Here is a 20,925-nt window from a genome sequence, read left to right as displayed (position 1 = left end):
GCTGGTCTCGAACTTCCGGCTTTCTTAATATGTCTCTTTTTCCCAGAATTAATGTTCCGTTACAGTAGATCCCCAAGGATTTTATGTCTTTGAGATGGAGTCTTGCTCTGTCACCCAGGCTGGAGTGCAGTGGCGCCATCTCGGCTCACTGCAAGCTCCACCTCCTGGGTTCACGCCATTCTCCTGCCTCAGCCTCTCCGAGTAGCTGGGACTACAGGTGCCCGCCACCACGCCCGGCTAATTTTTTTTTTTTTTGTATTTTTAGTAGAGACGGGGTTTCACCGTGGTCTCGATCTCCTGACCTCGTGATCTGCCCGCCTCGGCCTCCCAAAGTGCTGGGATTACAAGCGTGAGCCACCGCGCCGGGCCGTCAATTCTTATTTCTAGATTTTCTAGCTTAAAAATGGAAATATCCTCAGTGGATAGGGAGGTACCAAAGGGTTTCCCTACAGTGGTCGTTCTCAGTCTTGACTGCTGATAGAATCAGTTGGGGTAGGTTTTTAAAAACAAACAAAAATAGAATCCCACCACTTCCTCTGCAGATTCTGATTTCATCAATCTGGTGTTATCGGTGGAGGGCGTCCAGGTTCTTGGTGTCTTGAACAAAGAATTGGATAAAATGCACAAAGCAAGGAAGAATGAAGAAAAGCAGAAATTTATTGAAAATGAAAGTACACTCCACAGTGTGGGAGCAGGCCTGAGCATAGGGGCTCAAGAGCCCCGTTACAGAATTTTCTGGGATTTAAATTACCTCTAGAGGTTTCCATTGGTTGCTTGGTGTATGCCTTATGTAAATGAAGAGGATGCAGTAAAGTTACAAAGTCATTTACTCGGTGTATGCCCTATGTAAATGGAGAGGATATTTCCTGTCATAGCTGTAGTGTTTCCATTTGATTTAGTTCTAGGAAGTCCTTAGGTTCGCTGCCTGCAGACCCTATTCTCCTGCCTCACTGGGATGGGACTCAGGCATCAGTATTAAAAAAAAAAAGAAAAGTTTTCCAGTTATTTTAATGTGCAGTCAAGATTGAGAACTGTTGTTCTAACTCTAGGGAAACCTTTATTTCAACCATCATTTTTCTTGCTTGAAATTTCCTCTTGTATTCTGTCTGTCTATTCTACTACTCATCTTCAAAGCCTATCTTAATGCCTACTTTATTAGTGAAGCTTTTCTTTACTATTTCAGTTTATCCTATAATAATTTATCTGTCCTCTGAATAATATTTCATAACTCTATGTCACTCAATTACATATTGCTTCACGACTTTTTTCATGTTTTGGTAGGCATATTTATTATCTTTGATTTGTTTTGCTTAAATATAAGTGTATTTTTTTTATCTTTTCAACTGTGTTTCAGCTACTTAGGGACAGCACACGTGCCATTGTATTTCCATAATACAGTGTTATGCATGTAGTTAGATGTAAATATTTGCTAAGGGACTGAAATAACATGGTTAAGAATTTGAGCCATGTGATATTATCTCAATGACAAGTGGATTGGGCCTATCAATTTCAACAGCAGTAGCTACATCAAAATAACATTTTGCAGCAAATCAGTAGATCACAATGTATATGTATGTATATAGATACATATATGGTTTTGTGAATTACAATGATCTTCCAAGCCCTGCTTTTAAGTGGTTCAGAACCTGCCACTTTTTACCATGTTAGATTTATTCATTGACACTTTAATTCATTTAGCCTTGATTGTTTATTTGTAGGGCACCTGGAAGATGGGTACCTACTTTTTGCTCTCTAAAGAAATCCCTAGGTGACATTGAGGTACCTTGCAGGTTTGAAAAGGAAAATGCCCTCATTGTCCAGGAAGGTAACATAAATGTTCAATTATAAATGATCAGTAGTTTGGTCTATGTTCAAGGGAAGAATATATATCCTATACTTACAGTTGTTCAGCTTATAAAATATACCCTCTAGCAATAAAATGAAAAATTCTTGATTTCAACGTGAGAGTAGAGCAAAAGCAGTCGTTATTTTTGCTGCTCTAAGTAATGGAGTATACTTGATGAGTTTCAGACCCATAATTTCACTGAAAAAAAAAAATTTCTTTTTTCTGAGGCAGGGTCTCACTCTGTTGCCCAGGCTGGAGTGCAGTGGCGCTATCTCGGCTTACTGCAGTCTCTACTTCTGGGTTCAAGCGATTCTCTTGCCTCAGTCTCCTGAGTACCTGGGACTACAGGTGTGCACCACCACGCCTGGCTAATTTTTGTATTTTTTGGTAGAGACGAAGTTTCACGATGTTGGCCAGGCTGGTTTTAAACTCCTGACCTCAAGTGATCTGCCCGCCTCAGCCTCCTAACGTGCTGAAATTACAGGCGTGAACCACCGGGGTGGGCCAATTTTTTGTTAAGATGAAATGTGCAGTGGTGGGGTAGCACTTGTATTATTTCTTTCTCTTACATGTGAAGAGGAGATATTTTGAAGTTAATATAAACATATATAACTTCTTATATTTTTTAGACTATTTACTTATCAGTGAGATTAGTAGAATCCTTTCCTAACTGGGGGACATGATATACATGTTGAGAGATTATAATGTTATGATTAAAATGCTAGATTGGAATGTTTCTTGTAATGAGCTACCGTAACAGAATTCTGTTTTTCTAATATTCTTCAGGGTAAGCTCTATATGTTTTTCTGTGGTTTTCTTTCTTTTAGTTTTGTTCTATTTATTTTTTCCTTTTGAGTTACTAGTACTTTTTCTTTTGAGTCATTTCAGCTCCTGATTTTCTGTAAATGTTGTATTTGAAAGAAATTCTAGCTTTTTCAAACAACTATGCATAGATAGCATAAGTCTATTATAAAGAAGTTACACATGCTTAGGAATAATTGCTGGTTGCTAAATAGGAATCACAAAGTTATTTTCATAGAATAATGCAGCAAAAAGTTTCCATATTTGATAATGCTGCTGTAAAAGAAGAAATTACCTGGTGTGGTTTTATAAGGAGTATGTGTGCATGTGCTTGTGTGTCAATGAATATGTGTTATCTAACATGGATATTATTATCGGGCTCAGCATCTTACTTTTTGGAAGAAGCATGGGGAAAATAAAACAGCCTGAAAGTGTTACTGGAAACAGATAAAATGCTGGTGGGGTTCTCTAAGTTCTTCATTTTTATTTTGTAGGTTCAACTGATGCTCTATACTTATCTGTCCACGGAATTCATTGGTACAGTCAACATATATAACACCATTCGGAGAGTTGGAACAGTGCTTCTCATCATGCACACGCTGAAGTACTACTACTGGGCAGTGAATCCTCAGGATCGAAGTGGTATCACCCCAAAAGGATTAGGTATATAATTTCTGTCTGTGTATTATTTTACACAAATGCAAATCAGGATTCAATTTTTCTTTTAACCAGTACTATCATATATTTGGGCAGTTTTTCTATATTCCATTATGGCAAAATTTTATTTTAATCTCATTGATAATGTTAATAGTTTGTCCTAAATTGTGGTTTCTAGAGTTTAATAACTTGCTACTTGTGTGGAAGAATACTACTTGTGCTGGTGTGAGTTGTTTGGGGAGCTAATATGACTAGGATGGTTGTTGTAAGGCACTGAAAATGCCAAGAAATTCTTAATTAGTTTTTAGTAGTTGATGCTGAGATGGATTGTCACAATGAGATTCTTTGAAAATGGTGTTTTGGGAATATGGTGGTTTCTTACAGAAGTAGGAGTTATCTGCTTCTCTTAAAGATATAATGAAATTACAAAATGTTAGTAATTATTATTATTTTTTTTTTGAGACGGAGTCTCACTCTGTGGCCCAGGCTGGAGTGCAGTGGCGCAATCTCGGCTCACTGCAAGCTCCGCCTCCCGGGTTCAAGCAATTCTCCTGCCTCAGCCTCTCCGAGTAGCTGGGACTACAGGCGCCCGCCACCACGCCCGGCTAATTTTTTTTGTATTTTTAGTAGAGACGGGGTTTCACCATGGTCTTGATCTCCTGACCTCGTGATCTGCCTGCCTCGGCCTCCCAAAGTGCTGGGATTACAAGCGTGAGCCACCGCACCCGGCCTAGTAATTATTTTCTTACATAATGAGGACTAACTTGCTGAAAGGGTAATATTCATTCATCATGTCCAGCAGTTCATATAAGGGATCAAAAGTGGCTCTTTTGGTTGTAAGTATAGCAGTCTCCTTGGAACTGGCTTTCATCAAAAAGGGAGGTAATCAGCTCATATAAACTGGCAGTTCCAGATACAACTTGATACTGGTATTCTGAGTATGACCGTAGGACTGAATTTGTCTCACTGCATTTACCAGTTCTTCTGTGTTGGCTGTTTTCACATATTCGCTCTTTGTAGTAGCAAGCAGCCAGTCCACTTTCACATCCATAACAACTTAAATCTAGTGTAAGAGCATCTGCCTATATAAAGTATTTCCAGTGAAAGTCTCTTTTAGTCTCTGTTGCTCATTGGCTTTGATTGTATCATGTGCCCATTTCTGTGGTGGTAGTTGCTCTGATTGCTTAGAAATGGAGGCATCCCCTACCTTGAAAGACATTGTCTGAAAGTGAAGATGACTTCAGTCACTTGGTAAAAATTAAGAGCTGTTGCTTGAAATTAGGAAATAGATGCTGGAGAGTCAATAACATACATTCTGATTGCAGTAAGAGGCTTCGGTTGTTTAGTGATTTACAAAGATTTTCACATTTGCATACTACTTTTTATATCACTTTCAAAATAAGCTTGGTTTAGCCTCAGAGAATCTGGTATCTATAATTTAGCAAGCTATGAACTTTTTAAGCTGGCAAGGTTGTGGTACATCTAGAACCGGGTTAGAATTTTCTCATGACTATTTCATGGTGCTGTAGGTTTATCATGTACTGTCCTAGGTGCTAGTTTTGTATTCTCGCCTGCCTTTTATAACAGATTAGTGACCCTGGGAAAGTCTCATTCTTCAAATGAGAGAGCTGGACAAATTTTGTGATCCTGTTGTAACTCTAGTCTTATTATTATTATTATTTTTTGTCTAGGAATCATATGGAACAAATTTTAAACAATTTTCTTCCTATTTTCATTGATCTGTTCAAGGTCGTGGTGGTCCTATGCTTTGGTGGTCTAAGAACTATCTGTAAATAGTGATTAGTGGGGGAAAAATTACAAAATATATGAGAAAACAAGTCCCTAACTTAGGATCTTAGAACAATGAGTATTTGGTTTCAAAAGCTTTCTACTTGGAAATTATATGTTTGAGACATGAAAATTGATTTAATGTGAGCCATGTGTGACCAAGGACTTTTCTAGGCAGAAAAGGAGATGTCAGAGGCAGTCAACATAATGTTTCCCTTCTTCATGAATGATATCGTGTGGTGAGGCATTCTTTTTGAGATTTTTGTATTAGCTTACATAATGATGACAGTAGAAAAATTTTGTCATACTGAATTCACATATAATAATAATGTTGAAAGTTTAGATTTTCCTTTGTTTTTTTTCTTTGTAAACTTCTGTTACCTTACCAATACTCTCAGAGTCTTAAAATAAGTGTATTATTATTGAATACAAATTTTATTTGTTACCTCATTTTTATGTTTTGGGCATTCTTTGACCTATTCAAAGTACAAACTTCTTCATTGTAGTTTCAACATAACCTGTTTGTATGTTTGAAATATCGTGTATACAGTGTGTGTAAGATTAAACACTTGTCTTTCTAGAGGCATAAAAGGTCATTCTGTAGGAGACCTACCTTTATGTTTCTTACAAACAAATGGAAAAGCTCTTGGGAATGAGAATTTTATACTTTGACAGCTTTGAGGTCCTTTAAATACTAAATGTGTATGTGTATATTTTTTTAAAAGATGGACCGCGACCTAATCAAAAAGAAATACTTTCTCTACGAGCATTCTTGTTGATGTTCATTAAGCAATTAGTGATGAAGGTGAGTTCACATTGCTTATTCCATAGCATACTGTGTATTGAAGGTTATAATTTCACATGAAATACAATCTTGGTTTTTTTATTCTTTGCTTGGTTACTATGGTTACACATTGGAAAATACTTTGAAAGATGTTTCCATGTTTGTTTTGGTTTTTTTTTGGAGCCTATATGGATGTAAATTGTTGTAGAATTAGGGATTGGTAGTTGTATTTTATGTTATATAAATTTCTTTAGTAGCTCAAGTGTGTTCACTCATTCAGCAAATATTTACTATGTTTCTGTTAGTATTTGGCACTATACTCCTGAAGGAGGTTTCATTTTTAGCAGGCTCCTTGTAACTGATATTCAGATTTTGAGAAATAGTATTTCTGTATAAATGTACAGGTAGGTGTATGGGCCTTTAGAAGTGGTCACATTTTGTCCCTTTTCATTCTGTTATAGGTAAAGTAAAATTTAATATTCTAAAAAAGGCATTTTGGTTTTATAAGATAGCAATATATAAATGCAATTGTTACCAATGTTTTTTCAGTATTTTCCTATATGATTTTATAATGCTTTATTAGTTGTCACATAAGATTATGGCAAGTGAACCTAACTTTTAGTATACCTTTCAGATTCAGATACCTTATTTCCATGTGTTAAAAAAAGTATCCTTTGAATTGTCTTTGTTTTGTTGCTCATTCCCGATGCATACTGTTTTTTGTTTTCCAATTTCTTTTCTTCTTGTGGTGTGTTTTTTTTTTTAGACTGCAGCTTTTTTAGTGATTAATATACTGATAGAGTAAGTTGAAAATTTTCATAATGAGCTCATATTTAAAAGCGCAGTGTGTTTTTGTTTTCCTGAGTGAGATTACTATTTAATTTTTAGGTACTTGACATTTTAACTTGATAATTTCAGAAACTGTTCATTGTATTCTCCACATTTAATTTCAGTCGAAAAGATGTTTCTGTATTTAGAGGAGTAGTAGGTGTGGATATTAGTTTTTAAGTTATCATTACTTATTATTTTTGCTGACTTCAGGATTATGTAGCTTTAGTAAGTAGGCTATCATATTATATAAGGTGTTGAAAACAGGAAGCTGATGTTGATTGACCTCTACATGTTCTGGAGTACTGATGTCTTTAGTGCTTCCCCAAATTTTTGTTTTAAATTTAGATTCTCTATTACATTATATTTTTATATTTATAGTAGCTGATCAACTTGACAAATCTATGTGTATAATTTCTCTTTAAACATTTTTTTACATGTAAATGTAAGATACCTGTATTATGTTTTTGAAGGATTCTGGAGTAAAGGAAGATGAATTACAGGCCATTCTTAATTACCTACTGACTATGCATGAGGTAATATATGAATTTTATATTTTGAAATTTTAATTTTTGAAGCTACATTAGACTTTTTTAAAAGTAAAAATTTAAAGAAATCTTCAGTAATTATGTAACTGTAATGGGGAGTAAATGTGTCTACTTAGGAACTAAGCCCTAGCAATCTTTATTTAAATATTCTTTATTACCATAAGATGAATCTTCAGAATCATCATGAAAGGCTTTAAAAAGTACTAACATTAGATTTCATTGAATTAATAATAAAGTATACCAAAGCATACTTTCAGTGTATTTCCAGAAACCAGTGTAACAAATGAAAAAATAGATTACGAAAATGACTAAAAATGATTAGGTATTAAACAACTCATTTATAATGGTATTTAAAATTATGTGTTTGAAAAGGAGGTTGAAAATTAAATAGGTGCTGGAGAGGATGTGGAGAAATAGGAACACTTTTACACTGCTGGTGGGACTATAAACTAGTTCAACCATTGTGGAAGTCGGTGTGGCGATTCCTCAGGGATCTAGAACTAGAAATACCATTTGACCCAGCCATCCCATTACTGGGTATATACCCAAAGGATTATAAATCATGCTACCATAAAACACATGCACACGTATGTTTATTGCGGCACTATTCACAATAGCAAAGACTTGGAACCAACCCAAATGTCCAACAATGATAGACTGTATTAAGAAAATATGGCACATATACACCATGGAATACTATGCAGCCATAAAAAATGATGAGTTCATGTCCTTTTTAGGGACATGGATGAAGCTGAAAACCATCATTCCAGCAAACTATCGCAAAGACAAAAAACCAAACACCACATGTTCTCACTCATAGGTGGGAATTGAACAATGAGAACACATGGACACAGGAAGGGGAACATCACACTCTGGGGCCTGTTGTGGGGTGGGGAGAGGAGGGAGGGATAGCATTAGGAGATACACCTAATGTTAAATGGCCGAGTTGATGGGTGCAGCACACCAACACGGCACATGTATACATATGTAACAAACCTGCACGTTGTGTACATGTACCTTAAAACTTAAAGTGTAATTAAAAAAAAAAAATTAAATAGGTTGAAATATCTGTTTTTATTTTTTAGCACCAGGAAAATGCAATATATGTCAGTTGCAATCTAACTAAATCATCTATTTTTAGTTAGATTTTTACCTATAATTAAAAAAACTTAGGAATTGATGGAATATAATATATCACAGCATTTTAAATGATAATTTATACTCCTTTATTATAATTAATACCTTGTGAATTAATAAATATATTTTAGAATGAAGTAGTGCCTTCTTTAATTTTTAAATGAGGGATAATGATTGGATCTCTGTTAATTCAGGTATAAAAGAATGGCTTAAATTTTGTGATTGAGTAATATTTGACTTAAAATCATTAATGATTATGATATTTTTTCCTCTTGAATAGGCAATTCTATTAATTTTTAGATTTTTCTGACCAAATATAATATTTGAAGTTTTCAGGTGAATTTCATAGTGATCTATATATGTGATTTTGTTTTTATTAACCCTAAGGGACTGAATAAAGTACTTTATATGAGATAAACTGGAAGTCACAGTGATTCCTTATTGTTAGGAAAGTTTCAGGTCCTCTAAATAACACTTTGAAAGATTCAGTGTCCTAGCCCTAGATCATCTGTTTAACTTAATGAAAATTCGGTATACAAGTAGCTTCCACAGCAAAAATTCCAAAGCAGTGAAGGAAAACTAGAATCAGGGCAACCAAGTTAACTAAACTCTGTTAGCTGTTTGCCTTTTCCTTTTTGGGTCAGTATTGTCCAAGTTGGCTCTAATGATATGCATACATATTGGTATATGCAACAAAGGTAGTGAAGGATTTTCATGAAGTTTTTTTTGGGGTCTAGAACTCACTTCTTGTGCTGGTATTCTGTAAATGTTATCAAATACTACCACATATTAGTGGTATGTTGACAGAGTAAACATTTATGGTTATCTTTATCTTTATAGGGACAATAGATAATACTGTATATGAAAATGATCCAGTTATCCTTTCCCACAAAGTGTTTTTTTAGAACTAGTTTCTGGAGAGTCACAGTGAATAAAATATTCCAGGTCAGATAAGTTTAAGAAATGATACATAATATCTTACCCCTACCACTACCACCAGATTTGCAACATTTAGTAGCATTTTAGAAGCTCTAATATATTTTTCTGTAATAAAGAATAACTCTTCCCCACAATTTCTTGAGATATAAGCCTTCCTTAAAAAAAGTCATGTTGGATATACTATTTCTAAAGATTATGTTTTACAAAATCTTGATTCAGTATAACATAAAAGGTATTTTATTTCTTTGATGAAGAAATTGTTTCGAGGCTGGGCGTGGTGGCTCGCTCATGCCTGTAATCCCAGCACTTTGGAAGCCAAGGCGGGTGGATCACGAAGTCAGGAGATCGAGACCATCCTGGCTAACACGGTGAAACCCCGTCTCTACTAAAAATACAAAAAATTAGCCAGGCGTGGTGGCGGGCGCCTGTAGTCCCAGCTACTTGGGAGGTTGAGGCAGGAGAATGGCATGAACCTGGGAGGCAGAGCTTGCAGTGAGCCGAGATTGTGCCACTGCACTCCAGCCTGGGCAACACAGCAAGACTCTGTCTCAAAAAAAACAAAAAAACAAAGAAATTGTATTGAGGTCAGGTGCAGTGGCTCAACTTGTAATCCTAGCACTTTGGGATGCTGAGGTAGGCAGATCACTTAAGGCCAAGAGTTCGAGACCAGCTTGGCCAACATGGTGAAACCTTGTCTCTACCAAAAATACGAAAATTAGCCAGATGTGGTGGTGCACACCTGTAGTCCTAGCTACTAGGGAGGCTATGCACAAGAATTGCTTCAACCTGGGAGGCAGAGGTTGCAGTGAGCTGAGATCACACCACTGTGCTCCAGCCTGAGTGAGAGAGCAAGACTCTGCCCCCACCACACACAAAAAGACATTGTTTTGCTATTTTATGTATATTTGGAGTTACAGAGGTGAATGTGTACATTTAAAGAACATAATTTGTTAAAAATAAGTATATATCACACATGTCTACTTATATTTCTAATGTTGAAATTTCTATTTCAGAAGTATTCAGTATTCAACTAAGTTGTTTTTTCCTCATTTAAAAAAAAAATTTCTAAAATGATTATAGGATGACAATCTAATGGATGTCCTACAGCTGCTTGTTGCATTAATGTCAGAACACCCGAACTCTATGATTCCTGCTTTTGACCAAAGGAATGGGTTACGGTAAGAGTTAATATATCAAGAGTTTTTAATCTATTTCATATAAGGGATTAGTTTGGAAATATTTGAAAGCTTCTTAAATATGAAAAGGATTATTTAAACTTACATATGAAATGAGTTTATAGCATGAAATGAGTTAAGATTTAAGACCCATTTATAATCATGCATTTTTTTCAATGAATCTTTAATTATAGAGGCTGTGTTACTATTTGTTACTATTTAATTTGTGAAGACAGATAAATGATTCCAGTATTTTGTATGGTGAGTGCTATTATAGAGCTACTGTATTGTTGACTTCTTTAGCAGAATTATCTTTAGGTCCTAGAATAGCGTTAAAAATAGTGTTCAATTGAAATCCAAGACAAGCTCTCTATCCTTCCTTTAAAATGTCACTTCCTCCACCTCCCACTTCTGACTCAACATTGTATTAGTGTGCTTAGGCTGCCATAATCAAATACCATCGATTGGATGGCTTACACAACAAAAATTTGTTTCTCACAGTTCTGGAGGTGAGAAGTCCAAGATCAAGATGCCAGTTGGGTTGGTGTTTGGTGAAGACTCTCCTCTTGGGTTGCCTACATCTTCTTCCTTGCTGTGTTCTCATGTAGCAGAGAGAGAAAGACAGCATGAGTGAGCTCTCTGGTGTCTCTTCTTACAATGACGTTACTCCTATTGGATTAGGGACCCACTCTTACGACCGCGTTTAACCTTAATTACTTCCTTTAGAGGCTCCCTCTCCAAATACTAATGATAGGGCTTCAACATAAGAATTTTGGGTGTATGCAATCATTTGGTCCATAATAGTCATCAACAAGAAGAACCTCTATTTTACATATAAGGAAGTTTAAAATCTTGTTTAATGAGAAAGTGGGCAACAAAAGTTTAGCAACTAGTTTTGCTTAATCATCAGCTACAGAAACTAATTTAATTATCTAGTTATAAAAATTCACATAGGGATTTTGTTTGTTTGTTTTTGAGACAGGTCTCACTCTGTCACCCAGACTGGAGTGCAGTGGTATGATCACGGGTCACTGCAGCCTTGACCTCCTGGGCTCAAGGGATCCTCCTTCCTCAGTCTCCTGAGTAGCTGGGACTACAGGCGTGTGCCACCATGCCCAGCTTATTTTTAACAATTTTTGTAGAGACAAAGTCTCACCATGTTGCCTAGGCTGGTCTTGAACTCCTAGGCTCAAACGCACATTGATCTTCTATTACAGATTCTTTATTTGGTATTTTTTAATGCTCATTCTCTATAAGATAAAAAGTGTCTTTATTTATTATACTTAAGGGATTTGTTTTCAGAGTTCTCCAGGGAAACAGAACCAATAGTGTGTATGTGTGTGTGCATGTGCGTGCACACACGCGTGAGAGAGATTTATTTTAAACAATTGTTTTACACAATTGTGGAGGCTGGCAAATCTAAAATCCATAGGATAGGCAGGCTGACTGGAGACCCAGGGAAGGGTTGATGTTGCAGTTCAAGTCCAAAGACAGTCTGCTGACTGAATTTTCTCTTTCTCCAAGGCAGTTAGGCTTTTTTCTCTTAGGCTTTCAACTGGATAAAGTCCACATACAAAAAATCTGCTTATTTAAATGTTAATCTCATCCAAAAAATACCTTCAAAGAAACATCTAGAAAAATATTTGACCAAATATCTTGATACCATGGCCTAGCCCAGTTGACACATAAAGTTAAGCATTGTAAGAGGTAAATTTACAGTTTGTTATTTATTTATAGTTTTGCTGTCAAACAAAGTACTCTTTATTTTCCCTCACCACTGTCTAATAATTATTACTTTGAACAAGCTTGCTATGAACATTCATGTACAAGTATTTGTATGGACATATGTTTTCACTTATCTTGAGTAGATACCATACTTAGGAATGTAATGGATAGGTCGTATGATACCCATATTAACACAAAACAAACAAGGCTTATAAATACTTGTTTGTTTCTTTGTACACATTTCCTAATAACTGAATTTCAGAAAAAGATTTAAGGGTTTATGTAAAGGCTTGGCAGATTTTTTTCTTTTTGGTGCCAGAGTATCTAATTTTATAACCTTATTTTCTGTGGATATAACCTGTATTTGTGTGGATGTGCTTTAGTGTATTTTGTGATTTACTGTGTAGGATTTTACTACTTTAAAAAAAAAAATTGCAAGATAGTATCGTAGACATTTAAAAACTAGTAAAAAGAATTATTCTATTGAAAGTCTGGGCAAGGAAAGTCTATACTTTATACTTTTAGTCTTAGTGTGTGAATTTTTGGTTCACAGCCTTATCTCAGTTTCACTACATGTGAGTAACTTTATTGTCCTTGTGACTAACTCATCTTTTTTTTTTGGAGACGGAGTCTCACTCTGTCGCCCAGGCTGGAGTGCAGTGGCACAATCTCGGCTCACTGCAAGCTCCGCCTCGGGTTCACGCCATTCTCCTGCCTCAGCCTCTCCGAGTAGCTGGGACTGCAGGCGCCCGCCACCACGCCCGGCTAATTTTTTGTATTTTTAGTAGAGACGGGGTTTCACCGTGGTCTGGATCTCCTGACCTCGTGATCCACCCGCCTCGGCCTCCCAAAGTGCTGGGATTACAAGCGTGAGCCACCGCGCCCGGCTGACTAACTCATCTTAACATTCACATTTTATAATTTTTTAATTCCTTAACTTTGCTACCCTTACTGCCATTCTTTGTAATTTATCCATTCCTATTTTAAAAACCTAGACCTTTTTATCACTGGCATGTTTCCGCATCATAAATTTTAAATTCCAATCTTACTCTTTTATCAAAACCATCTATCTCCTGTTTTTCTAATATCGCCCTTTCCAATGCTCTTCAGCCTCATAGTTACCTTCTGTCCTGTGATCTTGCTTTTTCTTATCCTAGTGTGTCATACTACATCTGCCATTGTTTACTTCCTTCTTAGCCTGGCTATTTGCTGGAAGTGGTTTCTAACAAAAACTCCTGTCTGCTCTTGTCCTGTTAGATTTGCTTTTGAGAATTCTGATCCTAGATTAGTCTAGGTAGGCACACTCTAAGCTAAACCTTGGCTTGTGGGGAAATGTCCTTCGGTGTTGTATGTTGAAACTGTTATAAATTCATGATGTACGCTTTTATCATTGTTAAACATTTCTTTTATTTATTCCTTCAGATACAATTCTAAATTTTTGCAACTCTTCCTAACTGTCCGCAGTGACAACCTCATCTACTTTATTAGAGCTATTAGGAGGGAATTATTTCAACTTCCATCTTTTTTCCCCAAAGGTGTATTTTAGAGCACATTCTTGTTTGCTTACTTCTAGTACAGTAGTAGTAGATAAGGTCTTCTTCCTGTTTATGGCTGCCCTTCCATTATTGCTCTTGATCATATTCATTTTTTTTTTCTATTTTATTTTTATTGCTTTCTTTTGCTGACTCTTCTATAATGGTTTGTCTTTATAAATAAAATTTTGTTGTGGCCCTGTCACTCTCATTCTTTTAAATATTGTCTATGGTTACTTTCCTGCTATAACCACAGCCACTCTCATTCTTTTAAATATTGCCTATGGTTACTTTCCTGTTATAACAACAGAGTCAAAGAGTTGTAACAGAGATGATATGGCCCATAAATTCTAAAACAGAGGTCCCCAGCCTTTTTGGCACCAGGGACTGGTTTTGTGGAAGCCAGTTTTTCCATAAACTGGGCTGGGGGGTAGTTTCAGGATGATTCATGTGCATTATATTTATCATTTGATTCTCATAGGGAACATGTAACCTAGATACCTCTTATGCACAGTTTACAATACGGTTCTACTCCTATGAGAATGTAATGCCACAGCTGATATGAGAGGAGGCAGAGCTCAGGCAGTAATGCTTGCTGGCCTGGTGCTCACCGCCTGCTGTGTGGCCTGGTTCCCAGCTAATTTTTGTTGGCCAGGATGGTCTCGATCACCTGACCTCATGATCTGCCCACTTTGGCCTCCCAAAGTGAGGGGATTACAGGCAGGAGCCGCTGTACCTGGCCCGCAAGTGTGTTTTGATGAGATTAACATTTAACCCATTTATGCCAGAGGTTGCAAATTTTTTTTGTGGAAAATCAGACCTTGGCAATGACCTTGAGCAGTAGGATATAAGTAACTCCCACAAGCTTAGTGTTCCAATAATGGAACACTAGGCATAAATAGGTTAAATTGGTGGACTTTGAGTAAAACAGATTATCCACTGTAATATGTGTGGACCTCATCTAATCAGTTGAAGGCCTTAATAAAACAAAGTCTGACCTGCCCCAGGGATGAAGGAAATTAGGCTGGCTGACTGCCTTTGTACTGAGAATATAGTTCTTTCCTACATCTTCAGCTTGCTGGTCTACTCTTCTGAGTTGAGACATACCAAGCCTCCATAATTGCATGAATAAACTTCTTGAAATCAATCTCTGTCTCTCTCTCTATCTGCACATCCTCTTGGTTCTGTTTCTCTGGAAAAACCTGGCTAATACACACAGAATAGTTATAGGTTTTATTTATTTTAATCCAGTCTGACAAAGTCAGGTTTTTTCCAGTATGTTTAGACCATTTATGTTTAATGTAATTATTGATATTGTAATTATTTTCATCTACCATTTTATTTCTTTTCTGTTTATCCCAGTATAATATATTCCTTGTTTCTCTTTTTCTATGTTGTTTTTATTTGAATTTTAAAAATATTCTCAAAATTTATATTTTGAATTTCGAGTTTATCTCTTTGTGTAACTTTTTTGGTGGTTGCTGTAGAGATGCCAGTGTATGTAATTTCACAGTCTACCTAGTGTTAATATTTTACCTCTTCAAATAAAGTATAGAACCCTTGGAACTGCTCAGATCCCTTTAACTGCCACAATTGTCCTTATTATGTCTGCATATACATAAGCGCCTCCAGACAGTTAATAAGTTTTACTTTCACTAGTTATATATAGCTTAAAGTTTTACTTTCACTAGTTATATATAGCTTAAAGAATTTAAGAGAGAAAAAAGTTTCTACTTTTTTCCAGGTATTTACAATTTCTTTTGCTCTTCCTTTGTTCTTGAAGAACTTCCTTTAGAAGAACTTCTGCTGAACAAGAACTTGAGCAGTTTTGACAGAAACAATTTTTAATTATTTCTTCTGAAAATATATTTATTTGGCCTTCACTCTCCAAGGATATTTTTGTTGTATGTAGAATTCTGTTTGTAATCATTTTTTTCCTTGCCTTTTTCCTTTCCTTTCTTTCCTGTGTTTTTCTTCTGTTGGCTGGTATCCATGGTTTCTAATGAGAAATCTGTGGTTATTGAAATCTTTGTTTGTTAAATATAGTGTGCTAGATTTCTGCACTTGCTTTCAAGACATTTTCTTTAGGTTTTTGTTTTTTAGAATTGGGGTCTTACTATGTTGCCCAGGAACTCCTGGGCTTAAGCAGTTCTCTTGCCTCAGTCTCCTCAGTAGCTGGGACTACAGGCACACTTGACTGCATCCACCTCTCTCCTCCTCCTTTCATAGGTTCATTATGGTTTTCTTTGTGATTACTACCAAATTTGAGAAGTTCTAGGTTCTTTTTTTTTTTCTTTTTTGAGACGGAGTCTTGCTCTGTTGCCCAGGTTGGAGTGCAGTGGCCCAATCTTGGCTCACTGCAAGCTCCGCCTCCTGGGTTCATGCCATTCTCCTGCCTCAGCCTCCTGAGTAGCTGCGACTACAGGCACCCGCCACCACGCCTGACTAATTTTTTTGTATTTTTAGTAGAGACAGGGTTTCACTGTATTAGCCAGGATGGTCTCGATCTCCTGACCATCCACCCCGCCTTGGCATCCCAAAGTGCTGGGATTACAGACGTCAGCCACCGCATCCGGCCCGTGAGCCACTGCTCCCGGCCGGTTCTTATTTTTTCAATTTTTGCTTCACTTATATCTTTCTCCTTTCACTTTGGGTCTTCAGAGAAATAAGTATTAGATCTTCTGATAGAGTCAGGCAACTCCTTAAGTATCTGTTTAGTTTGTTTCAGTCTTGTTTTTTTTTCAGATTGTAGTTTGTACATAGAAACTTGATATGTATAATAAACTTGATCTTCAAATTTATGGACTTTTTCTTTGTGTTTTAAATTTTGATATTGAACCCATCTCATGCACATTTTGTTTCAGATAGTATGCATTTCAAGTCTAAAATTTCAATATGGTTCATTTTTATGCTTTCAGTTTTGGATGAGAACTATTTTCTTTAATATTTTAAATCGACAATAATTGTACATATTATATGCAATATTGTGATATATTAATGCATGCATATAATGTATAATATTCAAATCAGGGTAGTTAGCATCTCCATCACCTCAAACATCTATTATTTCTTCTTGGAGAACTTTTTCAATTCATTTAAACTTTGTTAGCCTTTATTTTCTAAAGCATAATTATAGTATCTCCTTTAAAGTCTTTGTGCGATAAGTCCAACATTTTGCTCATCTCATTGACATCTGTTGTTTGTGTTTTCCTATGAGAAACAATCACATTTTCTTGGCTCTTTGTATGTTGCGTAATCTTCTAATGTGTCCTGAACATTGTGGGTCCTGGATACATTAGAGCATAACTCTGGGCCCTGTTACAATCCTCTAACACATGTTTTGTTGTTGTTGTTTAGCAAATAGACAACCTGGTAAGGGTCAGGCTGCAAGTTCCACCTCTTCTCTGTGCAGGATGGTTCCAGTGTCCCTTCATTTTTCAAACCTCTCTTACCCTACTTTGAGTTTTCTTTCATTCTTTCTTTTTTACCCTTCTATCCAGGGAGACAGACTAGTTTGCCTTGTATTTTCCTCACATACATATGCTTCATTCAGGAATTAGGCTGAGAATTGGATGGTAATTAAATTTAGAAAGGCGTCTATTCTGGTTTGGGTTTGTCCCACACCCATGCATCTCTTGGGTGAGTTTGGGGTTATTGCAGGTTTTTACACAGATTTAGAGAACCCTTTTCTCTTACTGTCTGCTATTTAGGATTCTTCCCCACACTTCTATCTAGGACCTAATTTCTAGATTTCTCTAACTGGAAGCATAGTTTTTCTTAGAAATTTTGCCACCTGAGCTTCTGACATCCAGCCCTGAAAGAGGGGCAGATTCAGAAGAGAGAAGAAGAGAGAAAGGAAAAAAATGATTCTTCTATCCATATGAGTAATTCTCCAAGTTTTAACTCCCCTACACAATGCACCTGCTTTTGTTTAGTCTTCAGAGTACTTGGGAAGTTGATTTTTGTGTTTTTTTCCCTATAATTTTATTAATATTTGGGACAGAGAGGCTTTATTGGGCTGACTCCATTTGGCTGGATCAAAATTCCCCTGTTGATTTTAGTTTTTTTTCTTAAAGGTTATCTTTTATTGGTGGTTTTATAGTATATTCTTTCATCTTGGTGGGCTTTATTATTTCTTACAAGGCATGTCTGCTAGCAATGAATTTTCTCAGTCTTTGTTCATCTCATAATACTTTTATTTGCTTCCATTTTTAGAGGATACTTATCCTGGATATAAAAACTTAAATTACAGTTTTCTGTTAGCACTTGACTGTCATCTCCCTGACCTGTGGGCTCCATTGTTTCTGATGAGATGACAGCAATGAATTGCATTGTTGTTGCTTTGTATGTCATCAGTCAGTTTTCTCTTGATGCTTTTAAGGTTTTTTTCATTGTCTTTGGATTTCAGCAGTTTGACTGTGGTTTGTTCAGTTGTGATTCACTTTTTATTTTTGAGACAGAGTCTCACTCTGTCTCACTCTGTTGCCCAGGATGGAGTACAGTGGCATGGTCTTGGCTCACAACAGCCTCTGTCTCTCGGGTTCAGGCGATTCTCATGCCTCAGCCTCCCAAGTAGCTGGGACTACAGGCATGTACCACTGTGCTCAGCTAATTTTTGTATTTTTAGTAGAGATGGGGTTTCACTGTGTGGGTCAGGCTGGTCTCGAATGCCTGGCCTCAAATTATCCGCCCATCTCGGCCTCCCAAAGTGCTGAGATTTACAGGCATGAGCCACTGTGCCCGGCCTAGTCGTGACTCACTTTGTTACTTTCACTTCGGTGGTTTATTGAGTTTGAATCTGTAAGTAAATGTTTCGTCATTAAATTTTGGAAGATTTTATTCCTATTTCTTCAGATGTTTCTTTTCTGTGCCTTTTTTTTTTTTTTGGAAGTCTTGCTACACCTGTGTTGGAACACTGTATTGTCCTACAGTGTCTAAAGGTTGAATAATTTGTTTTCCCATTTTTTTCTCTGTTTATTAGACTATATAATTTATATTGATTTATCTTTGAATTCACAAATTCTTTATTTGCCATCTGAGTCTCCTGTTGAATGCCTATAGTGAATTCCTTGATTTTTAAATGGTACTTTTTTGTCTCTAGAATTTCCATTTGGTCTTTTTATACTTTTTTGAGAACTCATTGTTAATCTGTTTCATTCAATTATTTGAACATACTATTTTTTCATTTATTGAATGTAATTTATTACAAGTCCTTAAAAATATTTGCTGAATCTAACATTTGGACCTTACAAGTTATTTTTGATTATTGCTCTTTTACTGATTTATGGGTTATACTCTGTTTTTTTGCATATATAGTAATTTTTGTTGAAAACTGGGCAACTCTGGACTTTTTTTGTTTTTCTATGGTTGTTGGTTTTTGTTTTGTTTTAAATAATTTGCCTCATTTAGTTTGCAGATTGTGTTTTCTCCATGGTCTACAGCTCTGACTTTTCTCTGCCCAGTATTTTTACTTTTTCCTTTTTTCTTTCCATAGCACTCTTAGGATTTTCCATGTTTCTATATATCTTAGAGTTCAGTCAATGATTTAGCTACAGGTTCTGATAAAATTCCTTCAGCCCTTAGGCCCACTGTGTTGATCTGTGTATTTTTAGGGATTGCATTCAAAGTTGTGGCTACTTACCTAGTCTCTTTTGCCTTTCCTTTTTCAGTTAGTGACCCAGGTGTCTCCTAGATATAGGTACTTTCTCAATCAGCTAGGTCTGTGTGGGGTACTTATCTCAATCTTTCTATGGTTCTCTCTTTTTTAATATCTGCCTACTAAATGTCTAACTGGCCTGCTGTTCACCCTGAATTGTGACTATATCTCTGATCTAGCAAAGCTGCTGGTTTCTCCCATTGATTCGTAACCAAGTCTGCCACTTTTAGCTGGGGAACTGTGGTTTTCATTTCTTACCCTGAATAGGTTTGCCCTGTCTGAAAGCAACAGTGCTACTTTTTACTGCCAGCCCCCAAATGGTAAAACTACAGTTCTTACCAACTAAACTGGGGTGGTAATGACAGGAGTAGTCTCATCAACAAGGCCACTGACTCCTGATATTCTTAAATTTCTAGCAATTTCTCAAGAATAAATACTTTTCAGTGAAAATTTTTTTCGGTTTTATTCCTGTCTTTTTTTATGGAGGGAAAATGCCGACTTCCATGTTAGCATCATCATTCCCCCTATTTTGCTTTTATAGTATGTTTTAATTTTTGCTACTTTCTCAGTCTTTTATTTATTACTGTGAGGAAATAAAAAATTTCTAATTTGGACTAGTATATAGAAATGTGAAGATTTAGTCCCATTTAAATTCAGTTCAGTTACTTAAAAAAACTGTGTAGAAATATTTATTAAATGTTTATATTATGTAGTTTAAAAATAATTTTTGAATGATGGATAGTTCCCTTCAATCTAATTGGAGTTCTTTGAAGGTATTCTTTGGGTCCAAAAATTCAGTATTTACATTTTTTAAATTACGGATTTTTGTTTTCGATGATTTAAAAAGAGAGATGGTGGAAGGTCGGGTAGAGAGAAAATTCAAACTGGACATTGATACATAATTTCAGTACCTGTTTATGATTACCTTGGTACTTAGTATGTAGTACCATAATTTTTTTGTTTTTTGAGACAGCGTCTCACTGTGTCGCCCAGGCTGGAGTGCAGTGGTGCAGTCTTGGCTCGCTTCAACCTCCGCCTCCCAGGTTCAAGTGATTCTCCTGCCTCAGCCTCCTGAGTAGCTGGTATTAACAGGCGCCCACCACCATGCCTGGCTAATTTTTGTATTTTTAGTAGAGACAGGGTTTCACCATGTTGCCCAAGCTGTTATTGATCTCCTGACCTCAAGTGATCTGCCCACCTTGGCCTCCTAAAGTGCTGGGATTACATGCGTGAGCCACCACTCCCGGCCTAGCACCATAATTTTTGAAGGCCACCATGAAAAAAACAGAGGTGAATTTAGCAAAAGTTTCATGTTAACTGAAAGTTAAATGGGGGTATAAGCACAGTCTCAAGTGGAGAAAATTGGAGGGAGAATGGTCTTTACTGGTGCCAGATAATATAGGCATGCCAAACTGTGTCATAGTCATCAGCAGCATTTCCAAATTTGAGTGACAATTTAATTTTCATCAAATGACAGAAATTTTCATATTCAGTTATTTAATATAAATT

At 36.3% G+C, this 20,925-nt stretch overlaps 1 protein-coding gene across 4 annotated transcripts in view; it reads left to right on the top strand.

Annotated features, from left to right (window-relative positions):
* The window catches only part of LRBA (LPS responsive beige-like anchor protein), a 793,918-nt gene that overhangs the window by 112,589 nt on the left and 660,404 nt on the right, over positions 1-20,925 (top strand). For 3 of the 4 annotated variants that reach the window (XM_032148169.2, XM_032148179.2, XM_032148174.2), the window contains exons 14-17: positions 3,142-3,310; positions 5,818-5,897; positions 7,178-7,240; positions 10,409-10,506. In XM_032148169.2, coding sequence (XP_032004060.1) covers positions 3,142-3,310; positions 5,818-5,897; positions 7,178-7,240; positions 10,409-10,506 — 410 coding nt within the window. Of the gene's footprint in view, positions 1-3,141; positions 3,311-5,817; positions 5,898-7,177; positions 7,241-10,408; positions 10,507-20,925 lie in introns of those variants that run through there. The other variant, XM_058436811.1, reaches the window with a different exon arrangement.

Source organism: Hylobates moloch, unplaced genomic scaffold (assembly GCF_009828535.3).
Source record: "Hylobates moloch isolate HMO894 unplaced genomic scaffold, HMol_V3 SCAFFOLD_3, whole genome shotgun sequence".
In the NCBI taxonomy this organism is placed as follows: Eukaryota; Metazoa; Chordata; class Mammalia; order Primates; family Hylobatidae; genus Hylobates; species Hylobates moloch.
The sequence above is the reverse complement of the archived record's forward strand: the minus strand, read 5'-3'. Positions and strand labels throughout refer to the sequence as shown.